This window comes from Jaminaea rosea, assembly GCF_003144245.1.
Source record: "Jaminaea rosea strain MCA 5214 unplaced genomic scaffold BDZ90scaffold_12, whole genome shotgun sequence".
Taxonomy (NCBI): Eukaryota; Fungi; Basidiomycota; class Exobasidiomycetes; order Microstromatales; genus Jaminaea; species Jaminaea rosea.
Window position 1 is genome coordinate 131184 of NW_020289986.1, and position 19097 is coordinate 150280.

At 59.5% G+C, this 19097-nt stretch overlaps 9 protein-coding genes across 9 annotated transcripts; 4 read left to right on the top strand and 5 right to left on the bottom strand.

Annotated features, from left to right (window-relative positions):
* Nucleotides 1-75: 75 nt before the first annotated feature.
* Nucleotides 76-899, top strand: BDZ90DRAFT_54812 (hypothetical protein). Its single transcript, XM_025509670.1, has 3 exons — nucleotides 76-339; nucleotides 403-466; nucleotides 550-899. Exons 1-3 carry the CDS (start codon nucleotides 176-178, stop codon nucleotides 820-822), a joined length of 501 nt encoding a protein of 166 aa, XP_025360574.1. The 5' UTR covers nucleotides 76-175; the 3' UTR covers nucleotides 823-899.
* Nucleotides 900-912: 13 nt separating this feature from the next.
* Nucleotides 913-3752, bottom strand: BDZ90DRAFT_233560 (cation efflux protein; the record flags this gene model as incomplete). Its single annotated transcript, XM_025506674.1, has 1 exon — nucleotides 913-3752. A coding segment is annotated over exon 1 (2278 nt), but the record flags the coding sequence as incomplete, so codon positions are not given.
* Nucleotides 3753-3965: 213 nt separating this feature from the next.
* Nucleotides 3966-7074, top strand: BDZ90DRAFT_254591 (putative urease; the record flags this gene model as incomplete). Its single annotated transcript, XM_025507828.1, has 4 exons — nucleotides 3966-5116; nucleotides 5192-5521; nucleotides 5593-5691; nucleotides 5765-7074. The coding sequence occupies 4 exons, from the start codon at nucleotides 3966-3968 to the stop codon at nucleotides 6735-6737; spliced, it is 2553 nt and encodes an 850-aa protein (XP_025360576.1). The 3' UTR covers nucleotides 6738-7074.
* Nucleotides 6535-7791, bottom strand: BDZ90DRAFT_233561 (hypothetical protein). The gene is made up of 2 exons (XM_025506675.1): nucleotides 7349-7791; nucleotides 6535-7266 (listed from the first exon to the last, which is right to left on the bottom strand). The coding sequence occupies exons 1-2, from the start codon at nucleotides 7406-7408 to the stop codon at nucleotides 6880-6882; spliced, it is 447 nt and encodes a 148-aa protein (XP_025360577.1). The 5' UTR covers nucleotides 7409-7791; the 3' UTR covers nucleotides 6535-6879.
* Nucleotides 7792-8108: 317 nt separating this feature from the next.
* BDZ90DRAFT_280945 (hypothetical protein) lies at nucleotides 8109-8900 on the bottom strand. The gene is made up of 2 exons (XM_025509324.1): nucleotides 8759-8900; nucleotides 8109-8666 (listed from the first exon to the last, which is right to left on the bottom strand). The coding sequence occupies exons 1-2, from the start codon at nucleotides 8849-8851 to the stop codon at nucleotides 8247-8249; spliced, it is 513 nt and encodes a 170-aa protein (XP_025360578.1). The 5' UTR covers nucleotides 8852-8900; the 3' UTR covers nucleotides 8109-8246.
* Nucleotides 8901-10893: 1993 nt separating this feature from the next.
* BDZ90DRAFT_233565 (hypothetical protein) lies at nucleotides 10894-11889 on the bottom strand. Its single transcript, XM_025506676.1, has 2 exons — nucleotides 11748-11889; nucleotides 10894-11641 (listed from the first exon to the last, which is right to left on the bottom strand). The coding sequence occupies exons 1-2, from the start codon at nucleotides 11838-11840 to the stop codon at nucleotides 11162-11164; spliced, it is 573 nt and encodes a 190-aa protein (XP_025360579.1). The 5' UTR covers nucleotides 11841-11889; the 3' UTR covers nucleotides 10894-11161.
* A 1173-nt stretch (nucleotides 11890-13062) lies between these two features.
* BDZ90DRAFT_261749 (cleft lip and palate transmembrane 1) lies at nucleotides 13063-15245 on the bottom strand (the record flags this gene model as incomplete). The annotated part of the gene is made up of 3 exons (XM_025508408.1): nucleotides 13063-13812; nucleotides 13884-14501; nucleotides 14568-15245. The coding sequence occupies 3 exons, from the start codon at nucleotides 15243-15245 to the stop codon at nucleotides 13063-13065; spliced, it is 2046 nt and encodes a 681-aa protein (XP_025360580.1).
* A 163-nt stretch (nucleotides 15246-15408) lies between these two features.
* On the top strand, nucleotides 15409-16421 carry BDZ90DRAFT_55019 (hypothetical protein). Its single transcript, XM_025509671.1, has 2 exons — nucleotides 15409-16002; nucleotides 16112-16421. The coding sequence occupies exons 1-2, from the start codon at nucleotides 15572-15574 to the stop codon at nucleotides 16149-16151; spliced, it is 471 nt and encodes a 156-aa protein (XP_025360581.1). The 5' UTR covers nucleotides 15409-15571; the 3' UTR covers nucleotides 16152-16421.
* A 1150-nt stretch (nucleotides 16422-17571) lies between these two features.
* BDZ90DRAFT_222550 (hypothetical protein) lies at nucleotides 17572-19011 on the top strand (the record flags this gene model as incomplete). The annotated part of the gene is made up of 1 exon (XM_025504535.1): nucleotides 17572-19011. A coding segment is annotated over one exon (1440 nt), but the record flags the coding sequence as incomplete, so codon positions are not given.
* Nucleotides 19012-19097: the final 86 nt, after the last annotated feature.

Genomic DNA, 19097 nt, shown 5'->3' on the forward strand with positions numbered 1-19097 from the left:
GCCTCGTGTGTCGGGCTGGCCTGAGCGCTCGAGGGTCGAGCGGCTCCTTGACTTGGCCGACGAATCCCGTTCCGTCGACAAAGCGGCATGCAACTCTTGACCGTTGTCCTTGTCCGCCCTCGGATACCACATCTTCAACCTCCACGCCCACCAGCCTGGTCCCTCCTCTTCAGCAATGGCCCGCCTCCTCACCTCGCGCCTCATCCTTGCCCCCCTCGCGGGCAGCATTGTCTCCCTCTCCCTCGTCGCCCTCTACCAGCAGTCCTCAACATCGAGCACGCGGCACCTCTCGCACGCAGCCGCCAGGGCCGACGAGGCCTTGGATGAGGTCAAGGGAAAGCTCAAGGATCGCTTGCGCGAGACCAAGGGCAAGTTGGCCGAAGATGAGGGCTGGAGGGAAAGTCGATGGAATCAGAGTAGGCCGAGGTATGAGAGTATCGGCGAGCAATTGAAGTCGAGGTGGAATGTGAGTGCCAGAATGGGCGAGACGCGGAGACTTTGAAGAATGGTAGCATATACTCACTCATCTTCGCTTTCATCGTCCCGCAGCACCATCTCGTCTCACTGAGCGAGTCGATCAACGCCGTGCGATGGGATGAGGTTGTCGACCGTCTCATCTCCCGGACCTCACAGTTAACACAGAATGCGACCAGCGCAGTAGGCAATGCTGCCTCCTCTGCTTCGAATAGTGGCAGCAGCAGCGGCAGCGATCTTGCAAACAAGGCGGAGCACCTTAGCCTGAGGACAGCGGAGGACGTCAAGGCAAAGATAGAGCAGGCGGCGCATGCTGTCCAGGGCGGGCCGAGTGCGTCGTTGAGGTAGTGAGAGGGAGGGGTTGGCCGTCGGGGAGAGGGGAGGCAGAGCATACAGTCGCGGCGAAGATATCATAGCAATGCACACGTCACAACGAACGTCATGAAGCGTATGCTGTAGTTCGAAGAGAGAAGGTAAAGCGTCCGCCTTGTCGCCTCCGTCCTATCTCATCTTCCTAGGCGTCACGCCTGGCAAATCCTGGCTACTACTCTTGGTCATTCCCCCTCCACCCATCGATTCACGCGGAGGGCTCTGCCCATGTAAGAATTCGCCAAATGCTTGTGCTCCTCCTACTGAAGGACCGATGCCCGCCGCGTTAGGCGCTGCGGCTAAAGCGTCCTCGAGTTGTATGCTGAGTGACTCCAGACCGGGGATCTTGGCACGCAGCAGGTCTTCTACTTGTGCTGCGAGGGCTTCGGGTGTAACGCTGGAGGATGATTTGTCACTGTCCCCTGTCGCTGTCGCGTCGTTCAGTGTCCGCCACGAGCCATTCGAGGCCATCGTACCCCACGTATCCGATGTGGTAGTGCCTACGGTCGAGGCTGAAGAGACCGTCCTGTTCCTCATCCCACCACCCGCAGCAGCCTTGCTCCCTCGCAAGCTAACCTGAAGTCTGATCGACCCGACCACACTTTCCGAGTCTTTTGGCCAAAACCTCGGGAAGCTGTACCCCTCCACCCCTTCCACCTTGTCCACTACCTCATCCAACGCCTCCAGGATCGTGTCGATCCTTTCCTGCCCCAAGTCGAGGCAGAGCACCCGGCCCGACTCGACTAGGAGAGGGATGACCGACGCGACGATCAAGGCCGCAATGAAGAGGGAGGCAATCGGGTCGAAGCCTGTCCATCCGTAGTATTGGATGAGGAGAGTCGAGACGATCACACCCACTGAGCCTAGAGTGTCGGCCATGACGTGGAGGTAGACGCCCATCATGTTGTGCGAGTGGCCGTGCCCGTGGTCATGTCCGTGATCGTGGCCATGGCTATGTCCATGCCCGTGGTGATGATGGTGGTCGTGGCCATGCCCATGGCTATGACCGTGGTGATGATGACCCATCGCAAACATGCCAAACAGATTGACTCCCAATCCCATGCTACTAACCACCAACAACTGCCGCGTGTTGTGCATCACAGGCGGTTCGACAATACGCTGCACCGCCTCGAAAACAATGAACACGCTGATGAGCACGAGGAACACCCCGTTCGCGAACCCACTCAGCGTCTCTACTCTCCCATACCCGTAGGTGAACACCTCATCCCTACCCCAATTGCTCATGACGCTGGCGAACAGGCCCATGCCGATCGCGGCACAATCGAAAAACATGTGGATAGCGTCGCTCACCAGGCCGAGGGAGTTGGTCCAGACACCCCAAAGGAGTTGGACGACCATAAATGCTAGGTTGAGGCAGAGGAATTGGAAGATCTTGCGCGAATCGGAGTGGGCCAATATGGCAGATAGGACACGGCGAGTGGAGTAGGCGATGTCCTTGGTAGTCTTGACGAGCTCAGAGAGGGCAGTCCCGTCTGAGGGTTGGCGCTTATGCCCGTGGGCATGGCCATTTGCAGGAGGGGCAGTGGTGGCCTCTGGCTGGAGGTGTGGCGAGTTGCGGAGGATAGAGCGCAGTCCGTATCCCACAGTACCGGCGACGACGCAGAGCCCCCATCCCACATGCACGCCGAAGCCTACGAAGCCTACGATCGCGCAGGCCACCACAGCCATTGGCCATCCCTGGGCCACGCGCACCTGCAGGGTCGCATGCCCCTCCAGCGTGGCGGAGAGCAAGGGTTCGAGGACAAGGAAGGCGCCTGCCAGCAGCAAATAGGCAGGGAGGTGCGTCGTAGTACTTGAGGGAGCGAGCGACTTGAGCGGGGGCAGCTTTGCCATTCCCATCACGTTCGCAAACAGGCAAAGCGGAACCGCCATCCCTGCGGCCAGAATACCGGCGAGGACTGTCGCTCGCCTGCGGCCGCTACAATGCCTTGCCGCCTCGATTGTGGCTCGTTGCTTGAGCAAGGTGAGCAGCGCATAACCCAGCAGCCAGAGATGGCCCGCGAGGATGCCTGTAGCGGAGAAGTTGGCCGCGTCCAACTGCTGAGCCTGTGCTGCCAGTCGCTGCGAGGAGGGAGAAGCAAGTCCACCTGGGCGCATGTGCTTTAGAGACGCTGGTAGGTCGACGTCGTCTGCTCCTGCCAGCCCATGAGCGATTGAGCCGCCCGAGGAGGAGCCAGCAGGAGTAGCCAGGCCAGCAATGAGACTGTACAGGAACGAGCCGGCGAGGGCCAGCAGGATAGTGTAGCCTCCGTAGCTGCGCGCTTTGATAGATCGTGCAAGGTCCGATGCCCAAACTTCGCAGAACTGCGTAAATACGATCACCGTGAGAGCCCCGAGGTGTCGGAGCGCCATTAGCCAGACGAGGAGGTGCGCGAAGAACACTAGCCCGAGCATGGCCAGCTTCTTTGGCACGACCTTGAGTTCCGGGTCTGATCGCCTCAGCGCAGGCAGCCATTGCCATGGTCTGAACCAAGCCAACTGAGCGGCCGCAGCGAGAAAGAGTGTGAGGGCCGCTACTGCCAGAGAGGAGACGGAATGCTCATCTTGGCCTGATGATGAAGGCGTTGCTCGGGAATATGGCGAGTGTATGCGCTCCGAGTGAGGTACGAGCAGCCAGTGTCGTGCGAGGAGGGCTGATGATGCTAATGCCGTCTTGGTAAGGAGAAGAGCGAGGACCAAGTCGGTCGGGATGGAGGAGGACGTCGGGGACGTCGAAAAGGAGGCGGCTGGGATTGGAGTTGTGAAGGCTACTCTGCCTCTCTGCCGCGGATCGGGCACCGTTGGTGACGCATGACTGTGCGAGTGGTGCCGCTGCTGACCACTTGCCTGCGCCGACATCACTGAAGGCGGTTGGGCGTGCGATTGGTAACGAAGACGAGGAGAGAAAGTGAGTCCCAACGCAGCGAGAACAGTGTTGGTTGGCTCTGCCAAGTCGCAGCGGCTCACAACCACGTGGTTTTCTGGGCGCTCGAGCCATGCAAATTGGAATTAGACTAGCTCGCCTCGCCTTCTCCGCTCGACCTTCTTATCTCTCTGCATCTGCATATACCCCACACATTACGTCTCCTCTTCCAGGCCGCAGTGCACAATTCAGCTTCACGATGCACCTCCTGCCCCGCGAAAGGGACAAGCTTCTCCTCTCTCAGGCCGGCTCACTAGCACAGCGACGCCTCGCTCGCGGCGTCAGGCTCAATGTGGCCGAAGCGACGGCTCTCGTTGCCTCTGTCCTCCAGGAGCGCATACGGGATGGCACCCATTCCGTTGCCGACCTGATGCAATTGGGCAAGACGATGCTGGGTACACGGCATGTTCAGTCAGGCGTAGCGACGCTCTTCCACGAAGTCATGGTAGAAGGTACCTTTCCTGACGGAACATTCTTAGTGACTGTGCACGACCCCGTCTGTACAGAGAAGGGCGATCTAAGGGAGGCACTGTACGGGTCCTTCCTCCCCATTCCAAGCGACGACCTCTTTGGACCTGAGCCAGAGCCGCTGGAACATCTCCCGGGAGCAGTCGTCACTGTACGCAAAGCTGCGGATATCACCCTCTGCCCGGACAGGAAGCGCGTCACGCTACGAGTAACAAACACGGGGGATCGGCCGATCCAAGTTGGGTCGCACTATCCCTTCGTCGAAACCAACCCGGCCCTTTCCTTCCCTCGTCTTTCTGCCATTGGTATGCGCCTGGACATCGCTGCCGGTACAGCCGTGCGGTTTGAGCCGGGAGACGTCAAGTCGGTCAGCCTCGTCAGTATTGGCGGGCAGAAGCGACTCGCACAGGCGGGCAACTGCATTGCGAAAGGCCTCGTCGCCGATCTCACCTCTCAGGGCTCCCATGACGAGATACTGCAACGTTTGCAGGCCGGCAAGTTCTGCAACGAGCCCTCGCCGTCTGCTCCCCTCCCCGCGCCGCCAGCATACACGCTCAGCCGCCCAGCCTATGCGGCCCTCTACGGCCCCACGACCGGTGATCGTGTCCGACTGGCGGATACGGACTTGTGGGTCGAGGTGGAGCGCGACTTCACGTCGTACGGAGACGAGTGCATGTTCGGGGGAGGCAAGGTGCTCAGAGATGGAATGGGCCAGGCAACGGGGAGGAGCGACGAAGAGACTTTGGATGTAGTGATCATCAATGCGCTGATCTTGGACTGGTGGGGAGTGGTCAAGGCGGATGTGGGAATCAAGGAAGGGCGCATTGTGGGAGTGGGTAAAGCGGGGAATCCAGACATCATGGACAGGGTGACGCCAGGCATGTGAGTGGGCGACGGTGTGCGACGACCTTGCCAGCGCAGCTGCCCTGACCACCCATCGCTTCTTTTCCCCCGCAGGATCATCGGCTCCTGTACTGAGGTCATCGCAGCTCAAAATCAGATCCTGACCGCAGGCGCCATCGACGCCCACGTGCACTACATCTGCCCGGACTTATGCGAGGAAGCCCTCTCCACGGGCATCACCACACTCATCGGCGGTGGGACGGGCCCCACATCGGGTACATCCGCCACGACCTGTACCCCTGGGCTCGACAATGTCCGCTTCATGATGAGAGCGACGGATGATGTGCCGCTCAACTTTGCGTTCACGGGCAAGGGTAACGATTCGGCGCGACAGGGGTTGGTGGACCAAGTCAAGGCGGGTTGCGCGGGATTGAAGTTGCATGAGTGAGTGCCGCAGACCCTGTCCGAATGCCGTTGTTTTGACGCTGACGACTGATTGATTTGTTCCGTCGCAGGGACTGGGGAACGACTCCGGCGACGATTGACAGCTGCCTCACCGTCTGTGACGAGTTTGACGTGCAGTGCAATATTCACACGGACACCCTCAATGAGTCGTGCGTAGGAACAACGGGAGGCTTGGGGTCGTGATGAATGGCACTGACTCGTCTTCGCCCTTTGCGCACGCAGCTCCTTCGTCGAAGGCACCATCTCCGCCTTCCGAGGCCGCACAATCCACACATACCACTCCGAAGGGGCAGGGGGAGGTCATGCCCCCGATATCATCACGGTTTGCTCAGTCCCCAATGTCCTCCCCTCGTCGACCAACCCTACCCGGCCCTACACGGCCAACACCCTCGACGAGCACCTCGACATGCTCATGGTCTGCCACCACCTCTCGCGCGACATCGCAGAGGACGTCTCCTTTGCCGACTCTCGCATCCGAGCAGAGACCGTAGCGGCAGAGGATGTGCTGCAGGACCAGGGGGCTATTAGCATGATCTCGAGTGATTCGCAGGCTATGGGCAGGATTGGGGAGGTGGTCAGCAGGACATGGAGAACGGCGGCCAAGATGAGGAGCATGACGGGGCCCCTTGAGACGGAGGGGGATGAAGCCGGGGAGACGGCGAGTGCGCCGAGCAAAGACAATGAGAGAGCGAAGCGGTACGTGGCCAAGTACACGATCAACCCGGCAATCGTGCACGGCCTTTCCCACGTTGTTGGATCGGTCGAGGTGGGCAAGCTGGCCGACCTGGTGCTCTACAAGCCGGCCCACTTTGGCACTAAGCCAGAGATGGTGCTGAAGGGCGGGCAAGTAGCTTGGGCGCAGATGGGTGACGCGAATGCCTCGATCCCGACTGTGCAGCCCATGTATGGCCGCAAAATGTACGGCGCCCTACCCAAGGCGGCACACCACAACTCGTTCTGCTTCGTATCGAAGGTGTCCATCGACGAAGGGATCGTGGGGGCCTACGGACTCAACAAACGGGTGGAAGCGGTAAGAGGGTGTAGAGGAATCACGAAGAGGGATATGAAGCTCAATACAGCTCTGCCGAAGATCGAGGTCGATCCGGAGACGTATGAGGTGAAGGCGGACGGGAGGATATGCACCGTCGAGGCAGCGACGAAGCTGCCTATGACGCAGGCCAGTCACTTCTTTTAATCGAGCGGGGGACGAGATGAAGCAGTGGATCGAATTGTCGGTATGTCCTGCCAATAACATCGCATCAGCATCAAGCCTACCATGCCTGCCTGCCTTCCGCCTGCCTTCACACCCTCCGCGGTCCATCGAGCGCACGTCACGCTCACTGCCCCTCCCTCTCGCCCTTGGGCTTCAGCACAACGTGGCAGCTCCTGTGCTGCACCAGGTACGATGAGCTCGCCGGGCTACCGTCCTCTCCAGGGTTGCGCTGGATCCTGAAATCAGCCTCAACCTGCATCAAGGTGCCCTTGGGAATGGCCGTGAGACGCTGAACGGCTTGCTCGCCAAACCCAAAGATGGAGTGAAAGCTAGACGTGTCGGGCCCACGCTCCCCGTCTTCGCCGGGAGGGCCGGCGGGGTCGTTTGTAGCGAGGGTGTAGCGGACATACTCCTTGCCCGAGCGGGTAGTGCGGACCTCGGGGTCTGCGACGAGGCGACCCAGGAGTTGCATGCGGGCGAAGTCGCTAGCAGAGGGGGTGGTGCTGAAGGACTAAGAGCGTGAGATGGGCGGGGGGAGGTGTGAGCGGCGGCCGGCAGATGAGACACTGTCCATGAGGGGGTGTCAAACTCACTCGAGCAGCCATGTTGACGGCCTGGCGAGGCGCCAAGGAGGATCGGATGGCGGAAAGCATATTGCTGGGCGAGAGGGAGGATGAAGAGGTTAGCGTGACGATGGCCTTCCTGTAGGCGAAAGAGAATCCATCGCGGCTGGCGAGTCAAACGTGCTCCTGCCCCGTCGAGCGATATTGGACGAGCTGCCATTGAGTTGGGCTCAGCGCTGCTCGTAAATGGCCAGAGTGAGACCGTCCCCCTGGCCACCATCTGGATGTACGCGCAGCAGCGGATGGCGATATCGCAACGGCCGTTCACCCGACTGTTCTGCCAGCCTGGCTCAAGGGTACCGCCCGTTGGCCACGCCAATGTGTGCTCAATCGCTTTGTTCCTCGTCTCATACTCACGATATGATGCGCAGAGTCAGTCGGTATGAGTGGATGCAAAGCAGAGGAGCGAGAACAGACGAGGCAACGACACGCGCACAGACTCGACTCTGTGACTGGCCCAGCGCTTCTCATGCGGAGGGACACGAGGCAGAACCAGGGAGCGGGCGGCGCGCCGCTTCTCGCTCGCGGACCAGCCAAATGGACGCACCCGCGTCTCGAGTTGGTTCGCGCTCCCAAGACGCGACGATGGGATGATGGGCTGGTTGAAGATGCGATCGAAGGGCATGCATGCACTCAAATCATAAACGGGCAAAGACAATCGCACATGGCACTGGTGAATGGCAGCAATATGACAGGAGAGCGACTCGGCTCTCAGGCTGTGTCGATGAAGTGTGAGGCAGCAAGAGGACTGAGCAGGATGGTGATGCAGGAAGCCCACCGCAGGCCACGGCAGGGGGAACGCTTTGCTCGCCGTGGAACAGGTCTCTGCTGACCATGAAGATCCTCCCTCGCTTGCCGCTCGCAAGGCTCAGATCATGGCAAGTACGAATGCCGTGGCGCCGAGGAGAGTGATCCCGGCGGCAAGAGGGGCTTGCATCGCAGAAGGTGCAGCATTCGAGCCGCCGCTGCTCGAGGACCCCGCACGCGACGTAGACTGTGCGGCGTAGGTCTTCTCGAGGCCTGAGAGCAAGGACCAGACAGCGTCTGCAGTGGACGTGCCATACCTCTGGTAGACGGCCGACGAATATGTGGGGTTTGCGTAGGCGGAGCTGACCCGCGAGATGAAAGGGCCGGGGTCGCCACCTGTTTGGGCCTGTAGGTAGTCGGAGCGGAACTGCGGATCCCTCAAAGCCGACGCCTGGGCCGATTGAATGACCTGCAGGCCGGTGTTGAAGACGGGATTGTTGGCGAACAGCGATGAGAAGTAGCTGTTGTCCTGGCGCCTCTCCTGTAGGATGAGGGTGACGTGACGCAGGCCAAAGCAGTCAGTGATCACGCTACGGTCAGATCTGATCCACGATGCCATGGCACTCGACTCACAAGAGGGGCAGCTGTGGCCTGAGGCTGAACGGCAGCCGCAGAGACGCACGCGACGATGGTGAGGAGCAGAGATGCGGCAATGGTGATCTTCATGTTCGTGTTGTTGAGAGCAGAGGAGGGCGAGAGAATTGGGAGTTGGGAGATGGGCGGTAGGTGTAGGTGTACTATACAGAGAATGAGATGGAGGATACGGAGCCTTATCTGGTCTTATAGGGTGTGGCAGGTAGACGAGAGAGCGTGAGAGGGCATCTCGTCTTGTTTGTGTGTGGGTCATGCGTCGAGCGTGGGGAAAAGCAGGCATCTGGACAGCCTGCGACTCTATTAGCAGCTTCAGCATGCTGCTCGAGACGGGATGGTGTTCCATCAAGCATGATGCAGCCTCTCAAGGCTGCTTTCTGATGCGCTAGTGGATCCGGTCTTGAGTGGAAGGCTGCCCCGATCAGGCTTGCCGTCCCCGCGATGCAGCCGGACGCTCGTACGGAGGTTGATGCGCCCTCGCTTGAAAGTGCGCGACGAGGGAGCGACGCCCAGAGACGCTGAGAACTCTGATGAGAACAAGCGCGTTAGCGTCCTTCGTCCTTCGCCTCGCCTCAATAGCTGCTCAGCGATTCCTACCCTTGGTCGAGGCCCTCCCTCGGTCCTTGTTCGTTCGTTTCCGTCCGCTGCTCATATCTATTCAGCTCGGCACTGGACGACTTCCACGCACAAGCCAGCCCGACGATGGCCGAACGATACCAACGGCGTCTCGTCCCTTTTCGCAGTTGGCAGCCTGGACGTGAAGGCGGGATGACTTGCAGCAGACGCCGACGACGAGAGAGAAGAGGTCATTCACAAAGCAGGTGCTATTGAGCAAGGAGCCCGCTGAAGACAGAAGAGCGAGCAAGGCAGCCTCCGACCCCCTTCGCTGACTCTGACATAGGGAAAGAAAAGTGAAGATGACGGAGCGTGCCGTGCTACCGTACACAAGGTCAAGGTGCTGATGGACAGAAGCGATTCCGATCTGGGCATCCCTGTCAGTCGCACCCACTTAGATGAGGGCCAGCACGAAAGCTGTAGCACCGATCAGACTAAGAACAGCGGCGAGAGGAGCCTGCATAGCCGCAGTGGCGGCGTTACTTCCGGAAGACCCGGTGGGAGACGACTTGAGGGACGATTCAGCGGATGTTACAGCCTGCTTGTAGGCAGAGTAGAGGGCGTCGGCCGAGCTGGTCCCAAGCGCAGAGTAGACGGCCTGCGAGAGCGTTGGATCCGACGCAGGGCCTGCGAAGTACGAGAGGGAAGCAGCGCCACCTTTCTCCACAGCGGAGGTAAGCTCAGGGTTGTTGAGGAAGTGATCGCGGAAGGATTGGTAGACAGGATTCTGGGCCAGAGCAGTGTTGGAATCGAAGATCGATTCAACACCTCCGAGGTCCGTCTGGCGTTTCTCCTAGGGAAAGTGGCAAGGGGAAATGTACGAGTAAGCGACGGCGATGTCATTCATAATGTTCCAACCTTCATGAGGCAACAGACTCACAAGGGGCGCGGTAGTGGCTCTGGGCTCGACGGCAGCGGCAGAAGCGCCGACGACGATGGTGGCCAGCAGAAAGGAGAGCTGAGCAAAGACCTGCATCCTAGTCGTGATAAGTTTTGGGGTAGCGATAGAGGGCTTGAGAGGGGCTGGATGCAGATGAAGACGTTGCAAGTGGACAATCGATAGAGGGCGAGGGCAAGGGATGGACACAAAGACACAGCTGCGTCTCATTGTGAAGTCCCCTTTATACCAGGTAGACGAGACTAGGCCAGCTCCCTTCGGCAGTATTTCATCGTCAGCGCGTAGACCACGCTCGGAAGGTAGGTACGGGCAGGCCTCTCATCACTACGCAGCCTTCAGGTTCTTGACGGTGCGCAGAACGACGAGATAATCGACTGCAGACTCCGGCGCTAGTGTGCTTGTCGGATCCAGAGCAAGAAAGCTCGAGGCGTTGATGCGATCCACTTTCACCCTTTCCGCTTGCTCGGACATTGTTTTGCGCTCGCTTCACCCGCCGTAGGCACAACGGTGAGACAGGGCCATCAACGCTAGCTCAAAAGGCAACCAGCGAAGTCGACGAGGCTCTGAAAGCGTTCCCATGATAGAACCTTATGCGACCGTATAAGAAGGGTGATCGAAAGTGACGTGGCTGTTCCTCAGTCTGTTGGAGATACTCCAGCGAGTTACTAAGCAAGCAGAGTCAAGGAGAAAGACGCCTCTCTCATGGTCGACGTGTCAAGGAGCGAAAGACAAAGTGACCTTCCTTCAAAACGACGGGGCAATGAGAGGCATAAAGGGGCATGGAGCTCGATGGCCTGCACCCGATGGTCATTGAAAAGGTCACCCTCTTGAGACAAGTGACAAATGATCCTGCAGGTCCGATCTCGACACGATTAGATGAGGGCAAGAACGAAAGCCGTAGCACCAATGAGGCCGAGCCCAGCAGCCAAAGGAGCCTGCATGGAAGGAGCAGCGTTGGAGCCGCTGCTAGTCGTCGACCCTGAAGGTGACGATGCGGCAGACGACGACGCGCCCGAACCCCCCGATGAAGCTCCCGAAGCCCCCGAAGCGCTTGCAGACGTTTGGATCTGCGAGAGGGAAGACTGCCCAGCCTGGATGGAGGAGTAGATGGCGGCTGCCGAGCTAGTGCCCAGAGCGGAAACGATGGCCTGCGAGAGGGTCGGGTTGGCCTGCAGGGAGTTGACGTACGACTGGAAGGGAGCGACATCGCCCGTCTGGGCAGCGGCAGCGGCGGAGAGGGCGGCCGAGTCCATGGCAATGGAGGCCGCGATGGACTGGAAGGCCGGGATGGTGAGGAGTGCAGAGTATTGCTGCAGTGCCGATTGGAAGGCTCCGGCGTCCTGACGCTTCTCCTGACGAGCCGCGGATCAAATAATCAACGAGTCAACGTGTTAGCAAGCAGCAACAGCCATGGCTTTCGCCCGAGGCGCCGACCCTTGGTCCTTCGTTGAGACTTACGAGAGGGGCGGCAGTAGCCTGAGGCTCAAGAGCAGCGGCAGAGGCGCAGGCAGCGGTGGCTACGAGGAGGGCGATAGATGCGGTGGTCTTCATCTTGGAGGATGGGCGGACGATTGAGCTGCGAGTTGGGCGGTAGATGTAGGGATGTGTAGAGAGACAAGAGGGGATGGCAAAGGCTGCCGAAGCTGAATGTCAGGCTCTTTAAGCACGGAGCTGAGTCTGGGCAACTTTGATGAGAGTCTGAGAGTCACAGACAGTGTATCCGCGGGGGCAGCCCGTCCCATCATCGTGCGTCGTGGGTCTTGGTCCCTGCGTGCATGAGTTGATGGGTCAGTAGGGAAAGAAAGGCATCTCATCAGCATGCACGGCCGCGATGTCCTTGCTCGATGGAGCCGTGCAGCGTCTCCGACTGCCCGTCGCCTCGTGCCTTAATGCTGCTCTTCTTCCTCAGAGAATGCCCGATGAAGCGTGGGGCGATGCGATGCAGTCTGGACTCGGTCTCATGCGGGCAGGCCGGCTTCGCAGCTCGCACGGACGTCGTCCTCGTCCGCGCTCTCTCGTCCTTGGCGCACAGCGACTCGACGCTGGTTCACACGGCAGGCGAAGAGAAGAAGCTCCCTCGCACACACGGGACGATCAGGACAAGCCACCTTATTCGCCATTCGCCATGTCTTTGCCATCATACGCCCCTGCGTGGGGCTCACTCCTAGCAAGCGATGCCTTCGGTAGTCAACAGGTCGTCTTTTACCCCCATGAGATCTGACGATGAGCTGATCAGCGAGCTTCCCATGTCGAGAAGAACACATGCGCATGCACGACACAGACAAAGTAAGGTTGAGTAGACAGCGAAGCGATGATGCTGCATAGCGATCTCGTCACATCTCTCGAGTGAGGAGCAAAGATCGACAGCTTGATTTGCACTCCTTCGCAGCCCGACCAGACCTGGCTTCGGCTTCAGCGCTTCATGAGAAGCTGGTAGACGGGACCGTCGTCACGGCCGTGGTAGGGCGAACATGAAGGAGCGGACCTTCGAAAGTCGACGTCGTGACGTGAGAGCACGAACAAGCCACCCCGGTGTGAGTGAACATTTGACAGCTGCGCGATCGAACAATAGCGCTGTCACAAATTCAGGCCCATCCGTCATGCGCTTGATCGTCGTATTCGACGTCTTCGCCTTGCAGGTGTCAGCCGTAGTGCAAGATCTGCTAATGACGCCACGCTATCTATTTGAGCTTCAAGTGGTACGGCCTGCGAGTCTGCGTCTTTCTTCTGTCTCCTTCAAGGTATCGTCGCCTTACTCACGGCTTCCGGAGCGCTACTGATCCTTCTTCGTCTCCGACTTGCTCTCGATGGCCTTTCGGTCTCCTGCCTTCTCACCCTCATCCGTCTCGCCATCATCGAGCTTCTGTCCGAACTCGTTGACTCTCTTCTTGTCGACGCCATACGCCCACCACTGGTAGAGGTAGATGAAGAAGACTACATCATCTCTCAAAGTAGCCAAGCGATGCAGAATCGGCATCTTGACGATCCCCCATGCGAACAGATCGTCCACAAAGGTGTTGAGAATCTTGTACACAAGCGTCTTTGGCGGCATCCCTGCGACGCTCTTGAGGCGGTAGTTGATAATGAGCTGCGGCACCAGCGCGATGAAACCAAAGGCGTAGACAAATGAGGTGAGTGTCCCGATGACGAAGCTCCACCATCCTCTGTGCGTCTCATAGTAGGCAGAGTAGATCGTGTACCCCACAAGGAGCGGGCCAGTGAAGTATGAGACGAGTTTGAAAGCTTGTCTGTCGTACTCCTTTGTCTTGAGATCGTCCGGCGTTGGGACGTACTTGTCCCTCACCTCGAGACGATACGGCAGCCGACTGCCCGGTGGCGAGCGAACGAGTGTGACGGTGACTGCTTTGGTGAGCTTCCAGGCCTCTATGACTACTCCCACCGCTTGGGAGCCGAGGATCATGTAAGATGTCTCTTCGGATGAGTCAAAGAGGTAGAGCAGGATAATCGTTTGTGTCACGATGTTGGTCATGATTGAGCCCAGAGATACGCCGACGAAGTTCTCCTGCGGATCGCAAGGGGAAGAGTGGTAAGCGAATAGCACGTCGTGGCGATGGCTGGGGTCTCGGGGCTCACCTTTTTTCTGTAGAACTGGACCTCGCCTGCAAACGCCAAATATTCGAACAAGGCGTGGGTCAAAGTGACAATTAGCGTCAGGGCGAGGTACCACGGACTCGTGTTCTGCAGCGTATGCTTGATGATGTCGATCTCCCCACTCGCCATGCCCGGCTGCTTTTCGAAAGAATCGCTCATGGCGGCCAGTAGCTGGAACTTGAACCATGACGTCGAGTACAGCGAGATGTGCAATGGCAGCACAGGCGTTGTAGCATTGATCGGGTTCATGTCCTCGCGCAAGTCCCAGAATGTGTTGGCGAAGATGACTGGATAGTTCCACATCCGAGTCTCGTCTACTCGACCGTCGACGGTTTGCGAGTGCATGACGCTGCCGTCTGGATTGGTGGCGAGGTGAACGTGCTGGAGGAGAGGCGGGGGGATAGCGCCTACTTGTATGCCGGGTGTGACGTCTTGGTGCGGTAGAGCCAGGGTCAGGTTGCGATGCCAGTAGGTGATGATCTGCTTGGACGAAGTCTCGTTGCGAAGCACGCCGTCCTCGCCCATCATCAGATCCTCGTCGTGCTCCTCGCTGCTGTCCTTGCCTGCCTCGCTGCCCAGCAGTCTTCTTCCCTCGCGATGCTTACGCGCGGGGTAGAGACGGGTGAGTAGCTTCCTCATCCGGGTTTTATGCTCCGTCGTGCGTACATCCATGCCGCTGCCCACGGCAACGACGTCCGCCCACAGCGAGCCATTGTTGTACATGACCTCGGGCGGCGTTGCGATGTTGATGTCGGCGACCAGCCCGGCATTCAGGCGAGTATCATTGAGCGCGAGCGACCCGAACTTGATGATGGGCAGGGCTCCCTCTCGAATCGACGTCACGACTGTATGCTGTCCAGGCGCCGCGTAGCTGTCATGCAACGTGGGGTACAGGTCGAACGAAACGACTTGGTCAAGAGCAGGAGCGCGATGGCTTCCTGGCGCCAAAGGGGAGAGTTGAGTGCCAATGTCCTCCACACTGGGCGCCGCCGAATGCGAGAGGAAGACGTAGAAGTCGAGCTCGCTGGTCGAAGGCCACAAGGGCTGCGATGAAGCATTCTTTGGCACTCTCAGCAATGGAGGCGTGAGGACAGGAGGTGGTCCTGCTGGTGCTCCGAGCTTCTGAAGCCAAGCGGGCGGCTCCTGCGCTGGCCGAGGTGCGGTCGCGTCACCCGTCTTTGCTGACTGTGGTGGCTTAGGCGCTAGGAGCTGCGTTGCCGTATTGATGAAAAAGTAGATGGCCAGACCCTTCAAGATCGTCCGCTTCCAGTCTGTTGCCTGCTGTTGATCCCCTCCCGCGTTACCACCACCGGCTGAGGGAGCCACAGCTCCAGCAGAAGACATTCTTGCGGATGGAGGATGGGATATTCTCGCGAAGAAGCGGCGTCCTCGGCGGATAAGTGTTGGTTGGTCTACACACCGCGGACTGGCAGCAGCCTGATAATCACGAGGTTGCAGCTCGTGGCCTCGGCCCGAAAAGACGGTGATTAGTCTCTGAGCCTTGGACTTTGAGAGCGTCCGTCGGACGTGGCTGTGGGTGATTAGGGCCGCGCTAAGCACGAGCAAGCAGGCAGGCTGCAGCTTTCGTGTCGTCGACGACTCGGCGATTGGCTGGGCTGTGAGCAGCGGCGAGAGAGAGAGAGAGAGCGAGCGAGCAGCTGGGCGGGCGGATGAGCGACTTGAGGGCCCAGCCAGGCAGCAGGCAGCAAGCAAGCAAGCAAGCAGTCAGGGAGGGAGAGAGCGCAGCGCGGGGAGCGCTGCAGCCACTGCCGTCCGCCCTCGCACCTCACTCAACCTCACTCTCCAAAAAGATTTGGCGGTCAGGCGCGAGGCTCCCCTTTCCCACCAGACCAAGCACTCCTAGCCTTCTTTACCACCACTACCCACCAAACACCACCACCACCACCACCACCACTCCTCCCCACTCCTCGACGAGACCCAAATTTCTTTCACACCCGAACCTCCCACGACTAAATCTTCATCAACCCCCCCCCCGTCAACCTCCCCCCTTTTGGGTCTCCGTCGCTACGCACACTCCCCCACCTTCGAGTCCTCTCCCTTGTCCTTTCCACCTTTGCGCGCCTTGCGACATTGCACTCGGGTTAGTCTATCAACCACGATAGCTCAGCGCAATACTCAAGCACCGCGGACTCACCCTCTTCGGCCCCCCTCGTTGCTCCCCCTCCCCCTCCCCCTCTCCCACTACCTAGCCTTGAGGACGGACGGCTCATTCACTTGACGCTCGTCTAGCTTCTCGCGACTTGGACATTTCACACTTCGTGTCACCCGCTTCGCACGTCACCGACAGCGCCTTCATCGTCGCCCTCGCCAGTCTCTCTACCACGAGTGACTGCTGCTGCCACAGGCCTCGACAACACACCCACTTCTCACTTCTCGCCCCCTAGCCTCCGAGTCCCTTCGCCGGGCTTGAGCTCTCCGTCCGTTCAAAGAGACGAGAGCAACGAGAGCAAGGCGATCACGCAAGGGACATCATGACCACCTTTGAAGCAGCTCATCACAGAGGAGCTGCCGCAGGGTCCGCGGCCTCGATGCCTAGCGGCCGTATCTCAACCAACGGCACAGCTACTACTACGTCGGTGAGTTCCACGTTTCTCTCTCTCTCTCTGGCAAGCTTCGAGAACAAGGTTAGAGAGGAAAGCCAAGACCGAGATGAGACCCTGCGGCTGCTGCAGCATGCTTGCATTGTACATCGTCGTGGTAGATATGGTTGCATCGGGGTCGACGGCCTAGCAGCATACCTTAGGTCGTCATCTCGTCGTCCGTTCACCATCATGTGCGTCTCGTCGAGAGACATTTTGGTGGTGACCGGACCTCGACGGAAATGGGGCGCCGGCCGGCCTTGACGCCGCCCTTCTCATGCTCTGTGCTCTCTGCCTTGTCGTCCGCGCCCGCTTTCCTGGTTCGCTGCTGCCAGCTAGCGATGATCGATCTTGCCGCGGTCTCCGGGGCAGCGCAGCAAGGGCTGGTCAGGCCCTGACTCGCGGGCGATCCGAGGCAAGCAAGCAAGCAGGCAGGCAAGCAAGCAAGACCGTTCGAATTGAATGGCGCGCAAGCAGGCAAGGCAAGCCTCGGCCTGGTTATGCAGTCCAGAGCTGCACTCAATGCTGCGCACCGTTCCCACAAGCGCTTCTCGTGGCCGTTCCCTTTCTCTAGCTTTGCTTCGCATTCGTCGACAACGTCCTGGTAGTAGTGTCGAAGGCCTCGACCCCCCATCTCAGGCCCTTTTGTTGGTGAGCACGCGCTCGCACGCAAAGCTGCCGCCAGAAAGCAGGGCCCTCGCTGGGGCCGATTTGCCGCTGCGTGCTGCGCGAGGGTTGCGCGAGTTGAGGCCTAGAGTTGGGCACTTTGCCAGAGGAATCGGCCATCTGCAGAGATATCTTTCTCATGCGCGGCAGACGCGGGGGATCACCGCGGCCCCTTAGCGTGGGGATTCGCTCGCAGCGTCGCAGCGTCGAAGCCAAGCTTGGCTCTAGACCTTTTTTTCGAAGAGCGGGGCAAAAGACACGAGTGGGGCTGAGGGCATCGAATGGTCCGCAGCATCGCAGCATGCTTATCTGCCAATGACGGAAGCGGGGCACAGAGCATCGCAGCATGCACTTGCTACCACGACCCTTCCTAGACTGAAAGCTCACGCCTTGCCTGTTGCTCGCTACCATCGCGCTCGCAGAACCCGCCTCCCAAGGGCTTCTTCAACCCCGCGCCAACAAAGGCAACGACGGCCGTCGATGCTGGCGCTGATGGAGCACGCGGCAATGCGAGCAGCGTGGGACGACCCCGTCGAGAGTCCATTGGTCAGATGAGGAGAAAAGCCTCAGATTCAGCAACTGCAGCAGCCTCCGCCGGAGGTATCGGCCTCGCCTTTGCCAACAACAACAACGGTAGTCGAGGCCAGCCGATCCCCGTTGGCAGATCCGCCATTCGAGGATTCTCAACTAGTCCAAGGTCGGGTCCCACGTCCGATGCTCCCTTCTCGACGTCTTTGGGATCCGCCGCCGAGGCCATCTCCTTACCAGCCTCGGTCCTTAATAGCGGCGCAAAGTCGGGTCGCTCAACAGGTCACACGCATTTTGGCCAAGAGTGCTTCGGCCCTGAGCCAGATGAGCCCGCCATCCCCAACCCTCCTGCCCATCTGACCAAGAATGGATCATTGCCATCGTCAGCTCCTGACGGCAGCTCAGGGTCTCTGCCCAACTCGTCTGCGCTCCTTGCTGCAGCCGCAGCCGCTCGTAGAGGCTCGATCGCAGAGTCATCCAACGCCGGCGACGACGACGCCTCGTCCGTATCTGGCGGCAATGGTGGCGGCAGTGGGCGCAACGGCAAAGAACTTCCCATTCACCGCTGTGAGAGCTGCAACAAGGTCTACCGCCACCCGAGCTGCCTCGTCAAGCACCGCTGGGAGCACACCGTCTACTGGAAAGAGGCGTCCAAGTTCCTCATGTCCAAGCACCAGCAGGTTCAGCTCCTTGAAGCCGCCGCTATCCTTGTCAACATGGATGGCGACTCTACCAGCCTGCCCGATGAAAAGGCTCTCTGGCCCGCAGCTGTGTCCCCTGCCACTTCGGGGCTGCTCGGCTCAGACAAGGTCAACTTTGACAAGATGATGCAACGCAAGGTCGCACGACGAGGTCGATCGTCTAGCTCCGCCACAAGTGACTACGACGCCGCCTCCACCGTAGGCGGCGCCCGCCCCTCGTCGCTCTCCCGCTCATCGAGTGCCGGCATGAGCCCGCTCAACAGCTTCAGCAAGCTTGGCCTCTCTGGCGGAACGCCGGGCTCACACTCGGCTCGTCCCGCACTTGGCACCTCCTACAGCAACTCCTTTACGCCCTACTCGTACGGCTCCCTCGGTGGGACTCACCGACTCAACTCGGACATCCAGCACCTCGTTCTCGATGAGTCTGATGAGCGTACTACGACTACGTCGACCGACAACTCGGACGATCGTACGGACAGTCGTGACCGCTCTGGCTCGGCCGAGACGACAGAGGACGATGACGAGGACGACTCGCCGGGCGGGGAGGGCGCCAAGGAGAAGAAGATGTGGGGCTTGCACGAGGACGCGGTCGCGGAGATGGACATGGAGGAATGACAGTAGGTGTAGGCCGGCCAGCGATACCGTACGGTCGGCACGCACACGCTGCTTCGCTTCCCTCAATGCTCGCTTGCTCCGGTTCA

What these genes read in the sequence shown, in the direction of transcription:
- BDZ90DRAFT_54812 (XM_025509670.1), top strand. Translation starts at nt 176, where the DNA reads ATGGCCCGCCTCCTCACCTCGCGCCTCATCCTTGCCCCCCTCGCGGGC. An exon ending in TTGGATGAGGTCAAGGGAAA is followed by an intron (nt 340 to 402) that starts GCTCAAGGATCG and finishes CTGGAGGGAAAG; the next exon opens with TCGATGGAATCAGAGTAGGC. An exon ending in AATTGAAGTCGAGGTGGAAT is followed by an intron (nt 467 to 549) that starts GTGAGTGCCAGA and finishes ATCGTCCCGCAG; the next exon opens with CACCATCTCGTCTCACTGAG.
- BDZ90DRAFT_233561 (XM_025506675.1), bottom strand. Translation starts at nt 7,408, where the DNA reads ATGCTTTCCGCCATCCGATCCTCCTTGGCGCCTCGCCAGGCCGTCAAC. An exon ending in CCGTCAACATGGCTGCTCGA is followed by an intron (nt 7,267 to 7,348) that starts GTGAGTTTGACA and finishes TCACGCTCTTAG; the next exon opens with TCCTTCAGCACCACCCCCTC.
- BDZ90DRAFT_280945 (XM_025509324.1), bottom strand. Translation starts at nt 8,851, where the DNA reads ATGAAGATCACCATTGCCGCATCTCTGCTCCTCACCATCGTCGCGTGC. An exon ending in AGGCCACAGCTGCCCCTCTT is followed by an intron (nt 8,667 to 8,758) that starts GTGAGTCGAGTG and finishes CTCATCCTACAG; the next exon opens with GAGAGGCGCCAGGACAACAG.
- BDZ90DRAFT_233565 (XM_025506676.1), bottom strand. Translation starts at nt 11,840, where the DNA reads ATGAAGACCACCGCATCTATCGCCCTCCTCGTAGCCACCGCTGCCTGC. An exon ending in AGGCTACTGCCGCCCCTCTC is followed by an intron (nt 11,642 to 11,747) that starts GTAAGTCTCAAC and finishes GCGGCTCGTCAG; the next exon opens with GAGAAGCGTCAGGACGCCGG.
- BDZ90DRAFT_55019 (XM_025509671.1), top strand. Translation starts at nt 15,572, where the DNA reads ATGAGCGACTTGAGGGCCCAGCCAGGCAGCAGGCAGCAAGCAAGCAAG. An exon ending in CCTTGCGACATTGCACTCGG is followed by an intron (nt 16,003 to 16,111) that starts GTTAGTCTATCA and finishes CCCACTACCTAG; the next exon opens with CCTTGAGGACGGACGGCTCA.